Genomic DNA, 18,152 nt, shown 5'->3' with positions numbered 1-18,152 from the left:
GTTGCTAAATTTTGTTCTTACCTTACATTTTATCCCCTAATTTTTCTGATTATGTGTGATTGTCAAACAAAATTTGGTTCAATCATAAGTATACTGAATAAAGTACATGTAAGTAAGTATGTGTAAGTATATGTAGGAGCAGCAGTGGCGTAGTGGTTAAGAGCAGGTGCATTCTAATCTGGAGGAACCGGGTTTGATTCTCCACTCTGCTGCATTAGCTGTGGAGGCTTATCTGGGGAATTCAGATTAGCCTGTGCACTCCCACAAACGTCAGCTGGGTGACTTTGAGCTAGTCACAGTTCTCAGCTCGACCCACCTCACAGGGTGTTTGTTGTGAGGGGGGAAGGGAAAGGAGATTGTAAGCCCCTTTGAGTCTCCTACAGGAGAGAAAGAGGGGAAATGAATCCAAACTCTTCTTCTTCTCTTTTAAGTTGGCACATGTTTAAAAAGATGGAAGTCAAAGAGGCTTGAGAATACCACCAGGGTATTGAATATAATGGGACCCAGAGAACAGGTACATATCCTGAATTGCTCTATAAGTGAGGTCCAGGGCACACTGGAACAATCACTAATGAAAGGAATAATAGTGTCTAGATTCTCATGAGGAACAGTCTACACAGTGGCAGATGGTAGTCAGCTGGCATGGGAACCTTTTGAAATAAGGATTGGGGTTCTGCCACAGGGGCAACAGAAGGAAGGAACCCTTATCCTGAGCTGTGAGAGGGGGAAAGTTTAGCTACACCAGATACACTGATTAAGGAAAGCCTGGGTATTCACCATTCTTGATTCACCAGTTGCTATGGTGGCTGTTGCTGCTGCTGCTGCAAAAAAAAACACTTTCATTTGAATGAGGGCAGCTAATAACAAGCCTTGCCTTACAATGGATCCACCCACTTTCTGAAAAGTACAGTGGATGGCACAGAATATACTGGTAACCACCATAGGCCACAGGTACCATGTTGGAGAACTTTGAGCTACACTATAATCTTTTCAAAATCCTTTGAGTGACATCTTGGGACAGAAATTATGAACAGAACAAGATGTTCTTACTACAGCTGTTCTACTGAAAGTATTATGAAATGGGGGAGTATTAGTTTGATATTGAAACTGGGGGTGCAAATTTCAATTCTGAAATCTCTCACTCTTTCAGAAGATGTGGATATATTAAATATTTTCTCTCAGCTCTGAATCCTTTACTATAATCCATCTGACAGTACAGTAAATTATCCTCTTTGCTTTCATGCCAGTCAGTAGGCCATGAACTATAAATAGTTTTAATTCACTTGAAAGAAATCCATGATAACTATGACTCTGTAACGTTGATTGAAAATAAATTAACACAGCACTCCAAAGACACTTATAAATAATTTCAAGAGATCACAGATTAATGTCTTGTAGATATATTTGGTCCTTTGAGGTAAAAAGAAAATGGATTAATTAAGCAAAGCAAGTGCATAAGAATGTTGTAATGAATAATCATGTTAAGAAGAGTAGCAATAATAATTGCTGCTATAGCAAACAGGCACAGCTTGTAAACTATGCAGTTCTAAGTATATCTGCAGTTCAACTCTAGAGGCATACAGTTCAGACAGCAGGTCTTTATATCAGGGGTGAGAATGAAGTAGGTCACATGTCATAAAATTAGACTAGGAAAAATAATACTGATAATAGCTGTGTGTTCTGCACAGGGTTGCGGGGGGGGGGCAGCAGGAGGGGTTCCTCTAGGCTTGCAGGAAAGAATTACTTTGTAAAGTTAGCAACTCCCTATCACCACTCACAAAAAAAATGATAAGATGAACACTGAGCATTCTCATAGTTTGGTAAGACAATGTAATGTTCAAAACACCAGAGTCTGTTAAAGTAAACAAAAGAAGTGTCACGACCTAAGAGTTTTTATTTATTTGTTTATTTAATTCATTTATACTTTAACTTTCCTCTCCAACAAGGATCAAAAGCATTCTCATTTCCTTTTGTTTAAACTTCACATGGGATGTGATATAGGCTAGGCTGAGGGAAAATGAAATGAAACGAAACCTTTAATGGCATTCTATGAAACAACATACAATGGATTTTTAAAATATAAAAAATTAAAATAATTGAATACAGCCATTAAAAAAATTAAATTTTCTTTAACAAAAAATTCAGAACATGTGGTGACAATGACACACAGAAATCTGGCCATAGATTCAAGTATTGTGGCTGAGTTACTATCTAGCACAGATGCTGGCAGGGGCTGATGAGATTTGTAGTCCACGAACATCTGGAGAGCCACAGGTTGCAGAGCCCTTTGCTATCAGACACAAGGTTTTCGCAGAATCTGCAATACTGTCTAAGCCAGTCAAGAGGGACTTAAAATTTTTTTGCATAGTTATAAAAAAAGCAATGGTGAAGGACGTGATGGACAGCTTCCTCCAATCTGAGGGTGCAAAGATTGCAAGATGATTCTCTTTGCTGTATCTTCTGGCAAAAGGAATCACATTATACCTAGCTAGAGTAACAGTTTAGGGTCAGTTAGTAAATAAAAATAGTTGGCCATCATGGTAATCAGAGGGAGGATGCCCAGATCAATAGGAAAGCAACATTTATTTGATTGGGCCATCAATCTCTGTGATTCTTGTTTGAGAAGTCTACATTTTATTGCATGGAATGTCTCATTGGCTTTAAGTAGCTTTAAGTAGAGAATCCAGAGACAGATCCAGGTCTTGTAATTTACCATTCAGATGAACCCAGCAGTCCATTGAATGAAGAAAGGTAAGAGCTTGAGAAATAAAACTAGGGTCCTCATTTCTATAGCAAATTTGCAGCCAGAATTTGAAGGAAAGACACCAGGCCCTGGTTTCCATCAAGGGTTGACCTGCTTCCAGGCACAAGACAACAGGCACTGAATGAGGCACTGAATGAGGGATTCAAACAATTCTTTATAAAAACCTAGATTGAATTCCGATCAATTTTAATGCTCCATGCTTGAATCTATAAAGGGATGCCGACGCCGTAGAAAATCTGTTGGCAGATTTTTGAATTAAAATCTTTAAAGCCACCGGGATATATCCATGTCCCTTGTAAAAAAGAAAGCGAAAGATGGCATTACTGGTGATTTTACTTGATGCTCTATTCCTATGTTGTATCCAGGTGGCCTTATGATGGTAATTAAGGCCTAAGCATTTAAAAGTCTTCACTTGCTCCAGATTGTGATTGCTAAGAAGCCATTTAAGGAGGTACCATGAGTTTGAAAAGACTATAGTCTTTAGGTTTGGAGTAATTTAGGTTTGGAGTAATTTAGGACTAAGTTGTTGTCATTGCAATAATCTTTACAATGCTTGAAGAGACGCTTTAAATTGATTTGAAAGCACAATAAAACCGTGTCATCTGCATAAAGTAAGATAGGCATTTTAGAAGTCTGTAGAAATGTGCATCCAGTTCTAAAAGAGCAGCATTTAGGTAAAGACTGAATAATGATGGTGCAAGAACACACCCCTTGTTTCACCCCTTTGTTGGTATTGGAGAGGTAAGAAGGCCTAGTTGATTGTATTTAACTTGGCAAGATGTATTTGTATATAGAACTAAAGAAAATAGTCTGCCATCAACTCCCAGAGTCCACAGCTTTCTCCAGAGAAGACCTCTGGGTATGGAACTGAAGGCCTGTAAAGGATTCAATAGTGTTGATGGTGAAGTAACCTTGAGTGCATTCCACAGCCCGGGCGATGGGCCAGCTTCATCGGCGGAGACTTTATCTTTGCGCGGGAGATGAAGACTCCGTTCCCATGGGAAGCAGGAGGGGGGATGGGGTGAATGGTGTTATAACCTGTGCTTCTGGCGGGAAGTGTCTAATTTCCTGCCCACTCACGCAATGTATCAAATGAGGCTTTCTAAGATGTCTTCTAATAAACGGACTCTTTACACCCAAAAAGCCTTTTTATTTCTGCTTCCTATGGGAATTCCTTACATTGTAGGCAGGAATCTTTGAATTCATCTATATTCCTAGTGCAGTGGACCTCTGGTGTCTTGACATGGAGAGGTTGGAATGTTACTCTGGAAGGTCACGGTAGCCCCCAAAGAGGGCTCCGACCTTTCCCTTCTGGATCCTGGAGGAACCTTGCCCGGCCGGGAGAAGCCAGGCCTCGCATGGTGGCTCTTTCACGTCCTCGTATCAACACTTGAGTCTTCGCTACTCCGTTGGAGCGAGGGGCGTGGCAGCGACCATGGGGACTTCCATGAGCCGTTTGGGGTAGCTGTCTATGGATCCCGAGCGCCTGTGGGATGAGGATCTCTACCCGTTTTAGTGTGGATTACAAGAGCCTCAGATGCAACCTGTCGCGCATGGAGGAGGCAGGCCTGAAGCCACCTTTCATGCGGCAACCCAGGAATCCATTGGGCGATTCCTGGACTGCGTATTTTAGTGATGCTCCCAAAGAACCACCGTGGCTTTGCTTGCTAGAGGCCCGTCCGAAGGATACTGGGACCTAAACCTGGGATTGGGAGGGAATTATCCGTACTGTCTTGTCGGACCCCCCTGATCCCGAGACAGCGGCCGCACCAGGAGTGCCCAGCGAGGAGCCACCGGTAGCTCACGGTGTCTCCGATGTCTAAGCTTCCAGATGGCGAAGAGTCCGAAGAAAGCCTGCACTCCCAGCCGGATCTATTTCCCTCTCCGCCAGAGACCTGGGATGAAGAAGTAGAGGCTGACTGCGAGATGCCCCAAAGCATGGACCCGTGAGCATCAGCTAGGAGGAGAGCAGGCACAGTTACCGCAGCAAAGGCCAGCGAAAACCTGCACCAGAGGACGGCGAAAACGCGCAAAGAAGTCCAGCCGAGTTGGACGATGCAAAATCAAAACCAAAACAGCTGCCCAGAATCTATGGTCCCCGCTTGATAAAGTCCTGGAACACTCAGACTGGATTTCGCGGCAGCGTTCAGGCTCTCGCGCCAAAGCGAGCTCACTGAAGCTCTTAAGCAGGACGAACTGGCAGGTTTAGATGAGAAAAAAAGCGCTGCTCTGCATGGGATGCATTGACCGCAGGAAGGGCTGGCTGCGTTGGAGAGGGCTAAAGGGCAGCAGATCCAGGAAGCCCCAAGTTGGAGTTTATGCTGTTACTGACCGCCAAGCGCCAGAGGGTACGTACCTGGAGTCCGCACCACTAAGCGTAATGTCGCATGGCGCCCACGATTCGGCCCCGACAACAGCTGCCCTGCCAGCCTGCTCAGCCAGCGCAACCACCGCCCAGCAAGAAGCGCCAGAGCCGTGGAGCAGGGCTACTATATTTGATACCAGCGTTTTGGTCGGACCGGCTTCGGCACCACTTCATTTTTGCAGCCTCAGCCAGGAAGACTATGATGATTTATACCCGGTCTGAAGCGAAAAATGGGACATCGGCTCCAGTCCTGGAATGGGGCAGCAGCCGATTGGTTAAATTGACTCTTTTAGGTTGCAAGATGAAAAGGGCTGCCGCCTGGTGCCATGTTCATAAGAAGCCTTAAGAAGCCAGCTTCCAGGAATCCAGAGGCGGGAATAAAATCGCACCATCAAACTATCCAGCAAAGGCAGCCGCCCGTTGCAGGTGCCCGTGAATTTACGTCGCGGCGGCTGCTCGACCTGCTCTGGTGGCTGAGCGCGCCAGTGCGAATACTTCTCGGATGCTGCTTGTACCGGGCGGCTTAAACAAAGTAGAAGCGGTGTTGTTTTAATTCGGAGTTCCTCGTACTGCTTACAGATTGGATCCAGTTGGGAGGTCCCAGGTAGGCGTCTCGTTTGGAATCGCTTCGTGCGGAGGCCGCCCACGCCAAAACCACGCCACTGTAGCACCAAACCAAGCCAGCCGCCCTACCCGAAACCACCTGAGCGCGCCGTGCGCCCGACTGGGGTTGTATCTTTACTCGCGAGGAGGGGCCAAGGTCATCCTGGCATCAACTGTCCCAAGAAACAAAACCAACCGCTCTCAATCGCAGCGCACTCCATCGCCAAGCCACCCGCGCGCCAGATCGGGGGCGCTCGACGGGCTAAATCCTAAAGCTGATCATCGAAGCGACAGGAGGGGAAGCAGCTGTTTTCTTTCTTCAGCCCCCCCATGGACGCCCGGTGGCTGACTCTGGCCGGTGAAAGGTGAAGCTGGCGCTCTAATACTGTCAAAGCGTTTCACAATAGCCCGCTAAACACACTGCATTATAGCCTCGGCCATATGGATTCTGGCTTATCACTGTTATCGCATTTGGGTAGCGGAAGGGCTAGGTCTGGATAAATTCCCTGGCTAAAGCCCATACCATTCCACCCAAATGGGCCTTCGGGAGCCGAAGGACGGCCAGTTCAAAACCTGGCGGTTCTCCTCCGTTCGCGCCGACCATTAAGGAGATGGATTTTATTTTGGCCAGTAATAGAGCCTCCATAGTTTTAGGCATGCCATGGTTATTATTACATGAACCAAAGTTCATTTGGAAAGAGCCGGATCTTAAATTCACTGACCCTCCTGCCGAGTGAACACATGAATTGGGGAAAGCCCAGCTTCTCCTGGCCACCCTCCTGGCTTCTTCGTGATTGCGCCGATTCTATTGGCATCCCACACCTGCATTATCATGATTTAGCCAAGAGTTTTCAGAACAGAATCGATCAGTTGCCACCCACAGAGACGCAACCTGCAAAATCGTTATACAACCAGAGCAGCTGCCCAAAGGTAGAATCTACGCATGAGTCCCAATGAGGAGGAACTCCGTGCCTTCTTGGACAAGAACCTCGCTCGGCGGGTTCATCTGGCCCGGGCTACCAAACCTGCGCTGCTCCGTTTGTTTGTAAAAAGAAAGATGGAGTCTTTACAGCTGCACAGATTATCGAGGTCTCAATGCGGTCTCTCTGTCAATAAATATCCTTTGCCTTTGATCAAGGATAGCCTTTTAGATGCGCTCGGCAGAAATTTTACTAAATTGGACTTAAAGAGGCTTACTACAGGAGTCAAATTGCTGAAGGCTATGAACCTTGACTCGATTTAGCACAAAGTTTGGACGGATTTGAATGCGCCAGTAATGCCATTGGGTTAGAATTAGAATTTGAGTATGGCCCTTATCAGCGAAGTTCTCCATGATTTATTGTACAAAGGGAGTTGTAGGTAGCATACTTAGATGGCGTTTTGGTTACTCACAAACTTCGTAGAAGAGCGTAAAGAACGATTGGTCCGAGAGGTATTGAAGCGGCTTGCTTTCGACAGATTCTCCTCTTTGCCAAACTCTCCAAGTGCTGTTTTCACAAGACCTCCATTGGCTTCTTTAGGTTACGGATCTAGCCGAGGCTTGAAATGGATCCCTGCTAAGATTAATGATCCTCAGTGGCCTGCCCCACCAACGCCAAAATCAATCTTTTCTTGGTTTTGCTAATTTCTCGTGACTTTATACTGAATTAGCTGAACTGGCTCTCCCTCTCCCACAGACCTCGCCAGCACTGGGGTAAGATCCACTTTATCCATGAAGCCGGGGCCTTTCCTGGTCGAGGAGTGTCAAACAGCCTTTCAGCTCTTAAAGTCTGCGTTTACCACGAACCTATCCTAAAGCACCTATTTAAGATCTCCCGTTTGTAGTTCCCGCGTGGATGCCTCGGTTGAAAGCACTTAGGCAGCCCTGTTGCAGAAAAAATAAAGAGATGGTAGGCTGGTTCCGTGTGTATTTGTCTAAAGAAATTCTCTGGTGCTTCAAGACTCCAGCTGGACTGTAAGGATAAAGAGACTCGCGGCCATAAAGTAGCGCTCTCACTTGGCCACCACTGGCTGGAGAGGGCTAAACACCCCTTCCAGGTTGAGTGAGGATCACAAAAAACCTGGCAGCTCTTTCCACCCCTCAAGATATCCGCCAAAACAACCCGTTGGGCGATTTCTTTTCGTTTCTCTTTTACAGTCCATTTTTTTCCCGGAAAACCAATAAACTAGCTGGCAGCTCCTACGCGCCTACCGGGAGAATTGGAGCTGCCGCTACGAGACGCATTCGCGCACTGTTCTCTCCCCTCCCAGTTGGGGCTGGCTGTCACCCGATCCTCAAATCATATCCTTCACTGATTCACAGTCACAATCCTCTCCTTTCCTGCGGGAACTTCGAGGCTGCGAGCCTCCAGCGGAAGAAGGTGACTCCCAATTCGCGTTTTGGAGAATGGAGTTTGCGGAGAGATATTGATGCGATGCCTCCCTCATAAGCAGGTTCTTGAAACGCCCGCGATGCCCTTCGGCTGGACATTTTGGCTTTCTGAAAACTCTGCATTTGGCGCCGACAGTTCGATGGCGGCGCAATGTATAAGGACATTAGGAGGCATACATTAAGGGCTGCTTTCGGTTTTGTGCAGAAGCCAAAACCATCCGGGAAAGCCCATGGACTGTTAGAAACCTCTTACGCGGTGGCCTCCGTAGCCAGGAATAAAATACCATTTGGTTTATTACCGGATTTGCCGAAAGTCCTTGCTTAATATACCCGGTTTGTGGGTGGTAGTGGACTTATTTTTTCTAAAACAAGCCCATTTTATTCCATGTGCTTCCATCCCCTCCATCCTAAGTTGTACGACTGTTCATTCAACATGTTTACCGTCTCCATTCCGCCCGTTAAAGGTGAGTGCTCGACCCTTTATTCCCAATTCATTTCAAATTTCTGGAAGGCGTTTTGGGGTTGTTGGGGCAGCCCGGCCATCTTACCATGTTCAAAGTGGCCAGCCGGTGAAGACGGAGAGAGCGAACAGAACCTAGAGCAGTATTTACGTTGTTACACCAACTACCGCAAGACAATTGAGTGAGCTTATTCCGTTGCGAATGCATATATAACAATCGCGGTTCATAGCAGTACAAAGAAAACCCTTTGAAATTGTGTCTGGTGCTCCTTCCCGCTTCGTTGCCCACAGCTACCCAGCGGCAGCTTTGGACCCTCAGAGTTTCAACGAAATGGATTTCATCATCCCTAGCGAGGGATGGAAGCCCAGTCCAGACAGCCTTACAACAAGCTAAGGACTCCCAAAGAAGCTGCAAGCGGATAAACGCTCACGGATTTCCCCTCTGCGTGTAGGCTCTTAGGTGTATTTATCACAAAAAAAATCTTAGAGGCCGTGCATAAATTTTCCAGAGCTTGGCAAAGATTCGTGGGACCTTTTCAGATTACTAAAGTGATTAATAGTGTCACTGCCATTGGTTGCCTAAACTCTTAGTAACATTTATTCATCTATATCTTCCATTCCAGCTTGCTCAAGGAGGCTCATTCCGATGCCTGGCGACCGAATTTTACCGACTATTATTGATGGTCCTGCAAGCACTCGAAATTGGCGGCTATCCTGGACTCATTTTGTCATAAGCGCTTGCAATATTTAGTCTCTTGGGTGGGATATTCCTCTGGGTATAATCAATGGAGTTTATTCCGAAAATATTGGCCTTACCCTTATTTCTGCTTTCCACGCGCCTTTCCGCAAACCTTACCAGAGGGTCTTCTTTAAAGAGGCAGAGTAAAAGGATTCAATAGTGTTGATGGTGAAGTAACCTTGAGTGCATTCCACAGCCAGGCTGATGGAAGCCAGCTTCGCCGAGAGCGGAAGACTTTATCTTCTTGGCGGGAGATGAAGACTCCGTTCCCATAGGAAGCTTAGGAGAGGGGATAGAATTGGAATGGTTATTTATAACCTGTAGCTACAGAAGTGTCATTCCTGCCACTCATTATCAGTGAGCTTTCTAAGATGTCTTAATAAACGGACTTTTACACCCAAAAAGCCTTTTATTTCTGCTTCTATGGAATTCCTTACAAGGCCCCTTTAAGGTCCAAAAAAGTGGCATAAAGTTTGGAGTACTTATGACAAGAATACTTGGAAATTAAGGTATTCAGGACCAAGCAGTGATCAAGCATAGATTTGCCAGAGGTGAAGCCTATCTGCTTGGGACCAATGATTTTGTTCTTAGAAATCCACAAAGAGAGTTTCTCTAATAAGTGCTTTGCATATAACTTTCCCGAAATGTCTAATAGGCTTTTTGGTCTGTAATTGGCAGGCTGGGTTGCATCTCCTTTCTTAAAGATACAAATTATTATCGCTCTAGTCCATGAAGGAGGAATTATTCCAGTTTCATCTATATAGGTAAAGAGAGAGGCCAAAACAGGTGCCCACGAGTCTTTGAAGGACTTATAAAGCTCAGGAGGAAATGAATTCAGGCCTTGCACCACTTTGTTTGATCAATCAACCTTCTGGTCTTGAGAGTAGTAACAGGCAGCCATTCTGGGAAACTTTTGTGTTGTAGGTCCTCAGTGGAATATTTATCTAAAGGCACAGCATAAAAAAGTCAGTAAAATATTGATCACATATGTTGCTAAGGATATTTGCAGAAAAATTGCCTGCTGAGGAAAAAACACCTGGGATGATTGATCAAAATTTCTTAGAGTCTTTCTCAGTTGTTGCCCTAATCAGAGAATCCCAATTGTTAATGGCTACAATCTTGCATTGTCTGATCTGGGCATGGAGCAAGCTCTGAATGTGGAAGCAATCTTGTAGAAGATCAGTGTAGCTTGAGTTCCTATAAATTAAATAAATTTCTCTAAGCTTGCACTTAAGTCTATAGCATTCAGCAATAAGTGTGATCATGTTATCTTTTTTAAAGTGCGTGAAATTTGCAGAAGGTGTAGTTCCAAACCTGTATCTGATTATATGAACAAATTCCTCAAAGAGATTGCTTGCTAACTGGTGAAGGGCTGGCCTTCTTCTTTTCTCTTGGCTGCTTCCCTTGAGGCATGCCGATAGAGTATCTCTTCAAGAATTAAGTAAATTCAGACTTTGATCTCAATGCGTTCTTGTACTCTCAAAGAGTTCACAGTTATTTGTATAATAAGCAAAAAGAAAAAAGGCAGCAGTTTAGGAAGATACCCAATGAGATAAAATGCAGTAAGATTAAGTTGCAAAATTTCCAAAACATGCCAGTTAGGGGTGATTTAAAGCCTCTAGAAATCACTTGGCTCAAACAGACAGCCCAAGGATCCCAAGAGAAGCACAGGGTTGCAAACAATTCTTATCTTAGAAGACTGATAAATTTCCACAGTGTGTGGCTATTTTAGCATAAATATATCAAAAAATATATCAGAAACTGGAAAGAAAGGAAAGAAGAATCAAAATATTCATGCAGGAGCTCTGCATGCAACCTTCACCACTGCACGCCCAAGCTGGAAAATGAGTAGCTCAAGGATACCCAAGAAGCTTCCATGGCATAGTCAGGATCTGAATCTGGGTCTCCCAGATCCTAGTCCAAAACAGTGCTCTCTCATAGTATTTCAGACAGGGGAAAGTGCAGGGCAGGGAGGGAATTTTTCTATTTATCTCCTCTTCCTCCAATGATGTCTCTGGCATTATAATCTGCTAAGGTCCTACCCATATCCAAACACATCCTCCCTGACTCCACTCTCCCCTCCAACATCTCCAAGCCTTTCCCAACCCAGAGCTGGCAACTCTAGCCCCTTCTGCCTCTTACAGCAGCATAAAAGCTAGTAGTATCTAGTCTGGAATTTGGCAGGGAGAATCCCTTGGGAGAGGGAAAGAGTCCTGCAGTACTTCCTTTTTCCTGGCTGGGGCAGTACAGCATGAAATGAGTTTCTCGTTGAAATTAAAAAAGAAAAACCCAACAAACTCAAACAAATAGCAATATTGAAACTAAATTAAGATTTTTTAAAAAGTAAGCAGACAACCAAAGTAGCATGCATATTCCAACTTTCCTCAGAGAACTGAGATTTATAGGTAAATAAGGTAGGCCAAAGTAATAATGACAAGTTTCAGAAGTTCTTCAGTTCTTCCCAAATTTGATTTTTTCCTCCTTTGTGAGAAATAACCCAGTCTATATTTTAACACCTGTTATTTTTCTGTAATTTTTCCTATTAAAATTAACACATTTTAATACATATGTGTCACATACCACATAGATGGTGTAAAATAACATACAAATGACATAAAACAACCAAAAATATCATCAGCTATAGTGATGTTTGGGCGAACCAAAATTGATAAAATCAAAAAGCAGCAAAAATGGCCACATCAGCTGGTGTGTAGTAGGCAGCAAATTTGAATTATACTGGACTGTTAGCAAATTTCAGTTGTAACTCAAAAATCATATGAGATTGAACCTGGTTTGGTGCAAACGTTTCTCCTCACACTATAGTGTACTTTACATGCAAACATAACAAATTTTTTATAGCTGCGTAGTATTGCTTTTAACAACTAAATACCTAGGGTTTTCAACAATAATCAATAATGGAAAGTCATTGTATTTGTTTCTCTGAACTTTTCTTCTATGAAGGTAAATAGAATTGTGATTTTTTAAAAATAATGTATCTATTCAAATGTTGCAAAATGTATACTGTATGTTTGATAATGGCTTTTAATCTACAGATGGCTATCCTCGAGAAGAAATGATGTACAGATGGAGAAAAAACTCAGTAGAGGCTGCAGATCAGAAATCATGGAGACTTTATCAATTTGACTTCATGGGTCTCAGAAATACCTCTGAAATTGTGGAAACATCAGCAGGTAGGAATACAAAGGAATACAAAGTTACGAAATATTTATGGCCATTTCCACAGCAGTAAAAATACAACTGAAAATACATCTGCCATGCCTTCCACCTGCTACTGCTTACCCCTTCACAAAATAACAGCATGGGAGCTTAACAGGAAGCATTCATATGTATACATAGTTTACTTGACTCTCAGATTTTATTAGAAAACTGACCACACAGTCTGTTGGACTTGAAGTCTTCACATGGATTTTGGAAGTGGGACATATGCATATGAATATAACTATGCCCCCACCACCAATAGGAGTTTATTTTTAAAATTATTTTATACTTTTTGGAGTTGTGAATGAGCTGGCATTATGTTTCATTGGTTTTGTTTTCCTCCCTATGGCAAACTAGAAGCAAAACTTTAATCTGTCATTTGTGAATTGGTAGGTCTTTCTTTTAAATTACTGCAAACTTTCTATTCAGTATGCACGTTTGGATACCGTTCTTCTCTTTCTCTTATGTTTGAAATCCACTATTGCTGTTAGCAGTGCCTACTCTGTGAGCTGTCTCAGTTCTAATAGCCTCTTTATTCTTGTGAATAATAAATAGAACCATGAAAGAGCTACACATGAACAATTAGCATCTATTGAGAAAGCACCAGTCAATAATTCTGAAATGTTAACCTAACAAAGATACAGTCTATGGAGTTGTGGTTCAGTGGAAGTGTACCCATGTTGCATACAAAAGGTTCCAGGCTCAAACCCTGGCATCTTCAGTTAAAAGGTTCAGATGGTAAGTGATATGAAAGACCTCTTCTTGAAAATATGGAGACCCTGCAGCCAGTCAGAGTAGACCTAGATCAGGAGTCTGATTCAGTGTAAGATTAGTATTTATGTGTTCACCAGTGTGTGCATCAATGCTATTACAGATCGCATTGGAACAGTTGATATGAGCACCTGATGGTGCTCCACTAACACTAAGCAAGAGATGAGTTGCCCACTCCCCCAAGACTGCATAGCCACTTCCAGTTCTATGATTTTATGAACATGATTTATTTGTCCATTTAACAATATCAGATTATAGTACAGGACTCTAATATGGATTAAAGTCTTCCTCAAAGTTTGCATTTCACACTGTATACATAGAACTATCTTGGCAATGAAATGCCTGGCAGCAGATATGAAACTGCTCTGACTTCTTTAGAAATATCTCTTTGTTCATACATAAATTTAAATATAATTCAAACTTGTACTATTCCCAGAAAAGCTGTATCTTCAGTAGATGTCTGGGATTCAGAAGCTGTCCTCTCCATTTTGAAGTAACTTTGTACTCACCTCAGTCCTAGGGTTGCCAAACCTGGATTTGGAAATTCCTGGAGATTTGGGGAAAGCCGGGACCTCATCAGGGTATAATTTCAAAGTCCACCCTCCAAAGGAGCCATTTTTCTCCAGGGAACTAATCTCTGTAGAATGGAAATCAGTTGTAATTCCAGGATATCCCCAGGTCTCAGTTGGAGGTTGGGAACCGTATTCAGAACCCCTATTGAGAATTAAGGAATGGTGTGGTCAGGGGACTTTCTTCTGGCTTCAAGCAACTGATTCCATACATAGCAACTTAACTCTTCCGAGGCCATTTCCGCACGGAGGCGGAAGGGATCGGGTCACCGAGACAACGGCACCGAGACAACGGCTCGGGATCGGCCGAGACAACGGCTCAGCTCTGCGCCGTCGTCAGATCGACTTACTGGTCCTGCGGCCCTCCGGCACATCGCCGAGGCCAGGGGACATGCCCCCTGCCCTGCTCGACCGCTCCAGAGTCGCAGGGCAAAGGGGGCGTGTCCCCAGACCTCGGCGACACGCCAGAGGGCCGCAGGACAGGTAAGTCGCCCGGTCGTGGGGGGAGGGAAGGCGCCTGGAAGCTGCCGTTTCCCATAAACCTCGCTTCACAAGCGAGGTTGGGAAACGGCGGTTTCGCACCGGTTGGGCGGTGTGAGGGCGGCGCGGATGCAAAGCAGCTGTGCTCCCTGTGCGAATGGCTCCCTGGGGATGCCGTTTTTGCCGTCCCCAGGGTGCCATAATCCACCCGTGCAGAAAGGGCTCTAATAAAGGAGGTTCAGTTGCAAGCATCATTCCCAAACCATCATGTTTCAGTAGTTTAGTACTGGGAGGCTGCAACTAACAGGATGAGAAGTAAAAGGGAGGAAGCAGAAGCTGCAGCAAGTGGGTCTTCACCAAGGAATAAGAGGTGTTATGGAACCAGATGCAAAGAAATAGCTATTGCTATGTGAAACAGCCGCCCCCTCCCCGCCCCCGGTGACTAAAAGTCCTCCATGACACCACTCTCTTTCTATGTATTGTGGACTGTTTCTTTCCCATAATTAAAATATGTTTGTTACCAAGATACTTTGCCTCACTGAGTTTATTTGATTACCCAAATCCATTAAAGAACCCTTGCTTCAGGCAAAAACAGCCTCTGGCAGAACAAGTCCTTCCTGTTTGTTTGAAAAACAAAACAAAAAAGTCCTTCCTGTTTGTTAAACACAATAACCATATTACCTTGGCTGACCTTTAAAGTGAAGATAAATCAGTTGATGTCTGTAATAAATTCCTAAGCAGTTGATATTTAAAGGGATTCATAAGATAGATAACTGAAGTCATACCCTGCCCAGTGACTTCTGCCCAGTCACTACTGCAAATGGAAGAGAAAGTAAAACTATGAAGTAAGGGCGATTGTCAAGCACAAAACAGTACCTTTGGTCTATTGACCTCATACCCCAGTGCTGATCACATCCCAGCACTGAGCCTCATATCAAGTCTGGGGAACATAGAATTTGGGGATGGAGTAGGATCTCAGAAAGGTACAATGTCAAAGAGTCCACCTTCCAATGCAGACATTTTTTTTTCAGAAGAACTGAACTTAGTTGCCTTAGTTGTGGGAGGTTGCCAGGAAAGTTGGCAACCCTAGCTGTAATTCCAGACCCCACTTGGAGGCCTGCATCCTTATTGCTCCATCCTTCATAAGGCTAGTGTCATCTTGATATTATGGGCCTTCTTTTCTTTATTTTTGCCTCTTTTATCTTCCATTCTTATCCGTCAAGTTTGGGTGTGCCCAAAATGTTGGACCCAATGTTCCATGTTGACATCATTATCAGCTTTTGCCTGGCTTGCTAGGTCCAACTGTCTTTTGTTGTTCCAGGGTTGCATCTACTTAACTTGCCATGCTGGTTGTGGGGAAGGAGAGGCTTGGCTGCACAGTGGTTGAAGCACTTCCCATGTGTCATACCGGAATAGAAAAAGATGCTCTATTTTCAAACATGACATAGAAAATTATCAGGAACAGTTACAAGTTAGCTGTTTTTATTTCTTCTGCCTTGAAGCTCACACATGCCAAAAGTCATTCTTCCTGTTTCTGGCATAAACCAGATGGAGAAAGAAAATGCACAGTAAACACAAAGCAAGTCACAAAACAATCATGCTGTTTATGTGAATTAAATAGGTTAATATTGAGTAACTTATAAATGCACTTTTATGCTTAGTTCAGCTATGGGTCATAAGCAATATAATCCTATATATAAATCCAACCAGAGCACTGGAAGATGGGATGGGACTAGGACCAATGCAACTTTCAATTCAGTTTCTCACAACATTTCTACAACAGTTATTCCTCATTGACTGATTTCCCCTCCACTTCGGCTTGGTGAAGGAAGTAGACCTAAAATCAGAGTGCAGAAAGCCTTGGCAGGATCCAACAAAGGAAGCAACATTCTACATTTCACCAAGACTTAGGCGGATTCCTCATGGGCCACTTCAGTGGCTTCCCACCAGCATATATGATGACGGTAAAGCCCCGGGGCTGTTTGCATGCTGAGGTGCAAGTGGCCTCAGAGCAGCCGCACCCCTCGGAGTCACCTTCGCATGGAGGTGCCTCCATTTTCTTTCCCCACACTTACCTTCTCTCCTGTGGAGCTCTGCAGGGAGAGAAGGTAAGTGTGGTGTGAAATGGAGGTGCCAAAAAGCGGTGCCTCTAACCTGGTGCCATTTGCATGACCCAGCTGGGAAACACTGTTTTGCAAAACAGGAAAACAGCATTTCCGCACCAGTGGGGGGGGGAGGGGAAGCACGGTGCTGCCTCGATGCAGAGGCGGCAGTTGTGCAAACAGGACCCCTGGAATGGTGTTTTTACCATTCCAGGGGAGCTGTTTTAGGCCCGAGCAGAATCCGCTTTAGAGAAGCCTGGAGACAAGCAAGCTTACTACCATGAAAGACATGCTGAACCTGCAACATGCTAGATATTGCTTATACAAACGTATATCCCACTCATTATATATTAGCATTGCATTCCATGAACATCTGGAGGTCATTGCTTGGAGACCCCTGGTTTAAACTCTTGTATGTGAACTGCCCTTATATATTTGGAATTACAATATATCACTTGAACATAAACATCTGAAGTTCCTCAATTTTGTTGCTCTGTTGCAAACCACATTCTTTTCATGTGGTTTATCTTTTAAATTCCCCAAAAAGTGACAAATGAAACCATTTTAAGTTGGACTTTGAAAACCCTTGAAAGTGCCATATATATATCTTTTATAGAAAATATAGACCTTTTATAGAGATCCATTGTAATTAGTGGAAACGGTGCAGTAACAAGTTATAAGTCTCAACAGAGATAAGGGCTTGTGTGTGAGACCAAAATAAAAATATGTATTAAAACAAAAGGAGTTCCATCACAGCTTCTTATTCACAAGACATTTTTCCATATGACTGGAATGGATAATGGAATGGAGAAATATTGGCAGGACAGAATTAAAATTTCATAGCATTCCAAGGAGTGCAACTTAATGTTGTGTAATAAATATCTGAAGCACTTGATATATTACAATCTTATACGAGCTAAATGTTATCTACAAGCTATAAATGGCTCTGAAGTAAGCGAGATGGATCAATATGTTATAGGAAGTCCTGCAGCTGTGCATTATCCATACCAGTCGGCTACTTTAATATTAAGTGATGAATTTTTTACCAAGTTAAATTAAATAGATCAGTTTTATGTGTTGGAACAAGCTGTAGAGAAGGAGCAAGTCTCTGATCTGCAAATCTAATACTAATGATTTACAGTCTACTCATTCACATCAATAATGCACATTAGTGGGTAAAGACCATTTCTTTACCAAAATGCAATTAACGTATTACTAAATGTTTCCATTATATGGTTCAGTAGAAATGATCATTGGCAAATGAAGCCAATATAGAAGCATATTTCCATCATTTGGTTGGCGAATTCAAATTATGGAATGAAAGGAAGTTGGGCTACATTTATTTACATTATATATTTATGTTATTTATAGTACAACTTTCTCACTGGAACTCAAGGCAGATTACGTAGAATAAATCAATACAATTAGCTGAGTGGGACATCCAAAAGCCAATGCAATAAGCACAGCTTAATTATTAAAGGAACATGTTAAATAAAGGATGTCAGCCTCCAGGTGGGACCAAGGGATTCCCCAGAATTACAGCTCCTCTCCAGACTACAGAGGTCAGTCCCCTGGAGACAATGGATGCTTTGGACAGTGGATTCTATGGCATAGTACCCAACTGAGGCCCTGGTCCTCCCAAGACTCCATTGCCAAATCTTCAGGAGTTTATCATCCTGGATTTGGCAACCCTATGCCATATCTCCTAC

The 18,152-nt window shown here is 43.6% G+C and overlaps 1 protein-coding gene across 1 annotated transcript in view; it reads left to right on the top strand.

Moving 5' to 3' along the window:
* GABRG3 (gamma-aminobutyric acid type A receptor subunit gamma3) overlaps positions 1-18,152 on the top strand; it is a 450,076-nt gene that overhangs the window by 369,474 nt on the left and 62,450 nt on the right. The window contains exon 6 of the mRNA XM_048493606.1: positions 12,356-12,493. Within this exon, the coding sequence (XP_048349563.1) occupies positions 12,356-12,493 (138 nt within the window). The remainder of the gene's footprint in view (positions 1-12,355; positions 12,494-18,152) is intronic.

Source organism: Sphaerodactylus townsendi, linkage group LG04 (assembly GCF_021028975.2).
Source record: "Sphaerodactylus townsendi isolate TG3544 linkage group LG04, MPM_Stown_v2.3, whole genome shotgun sequence".
Classification (NCBI taxonomy): domain Eukaryota; kingdom Metazoa; phylum Chordata; class Lepidosauria; order Squamata; family Sphaerodactylidae; genus Sphaerodactylus; species Sphaerodactylus townsendi.
Note: the sequence above shows the minus strand (reverse complement) of the source record. Positions and strands in the feature narration are given on the sequence as shown.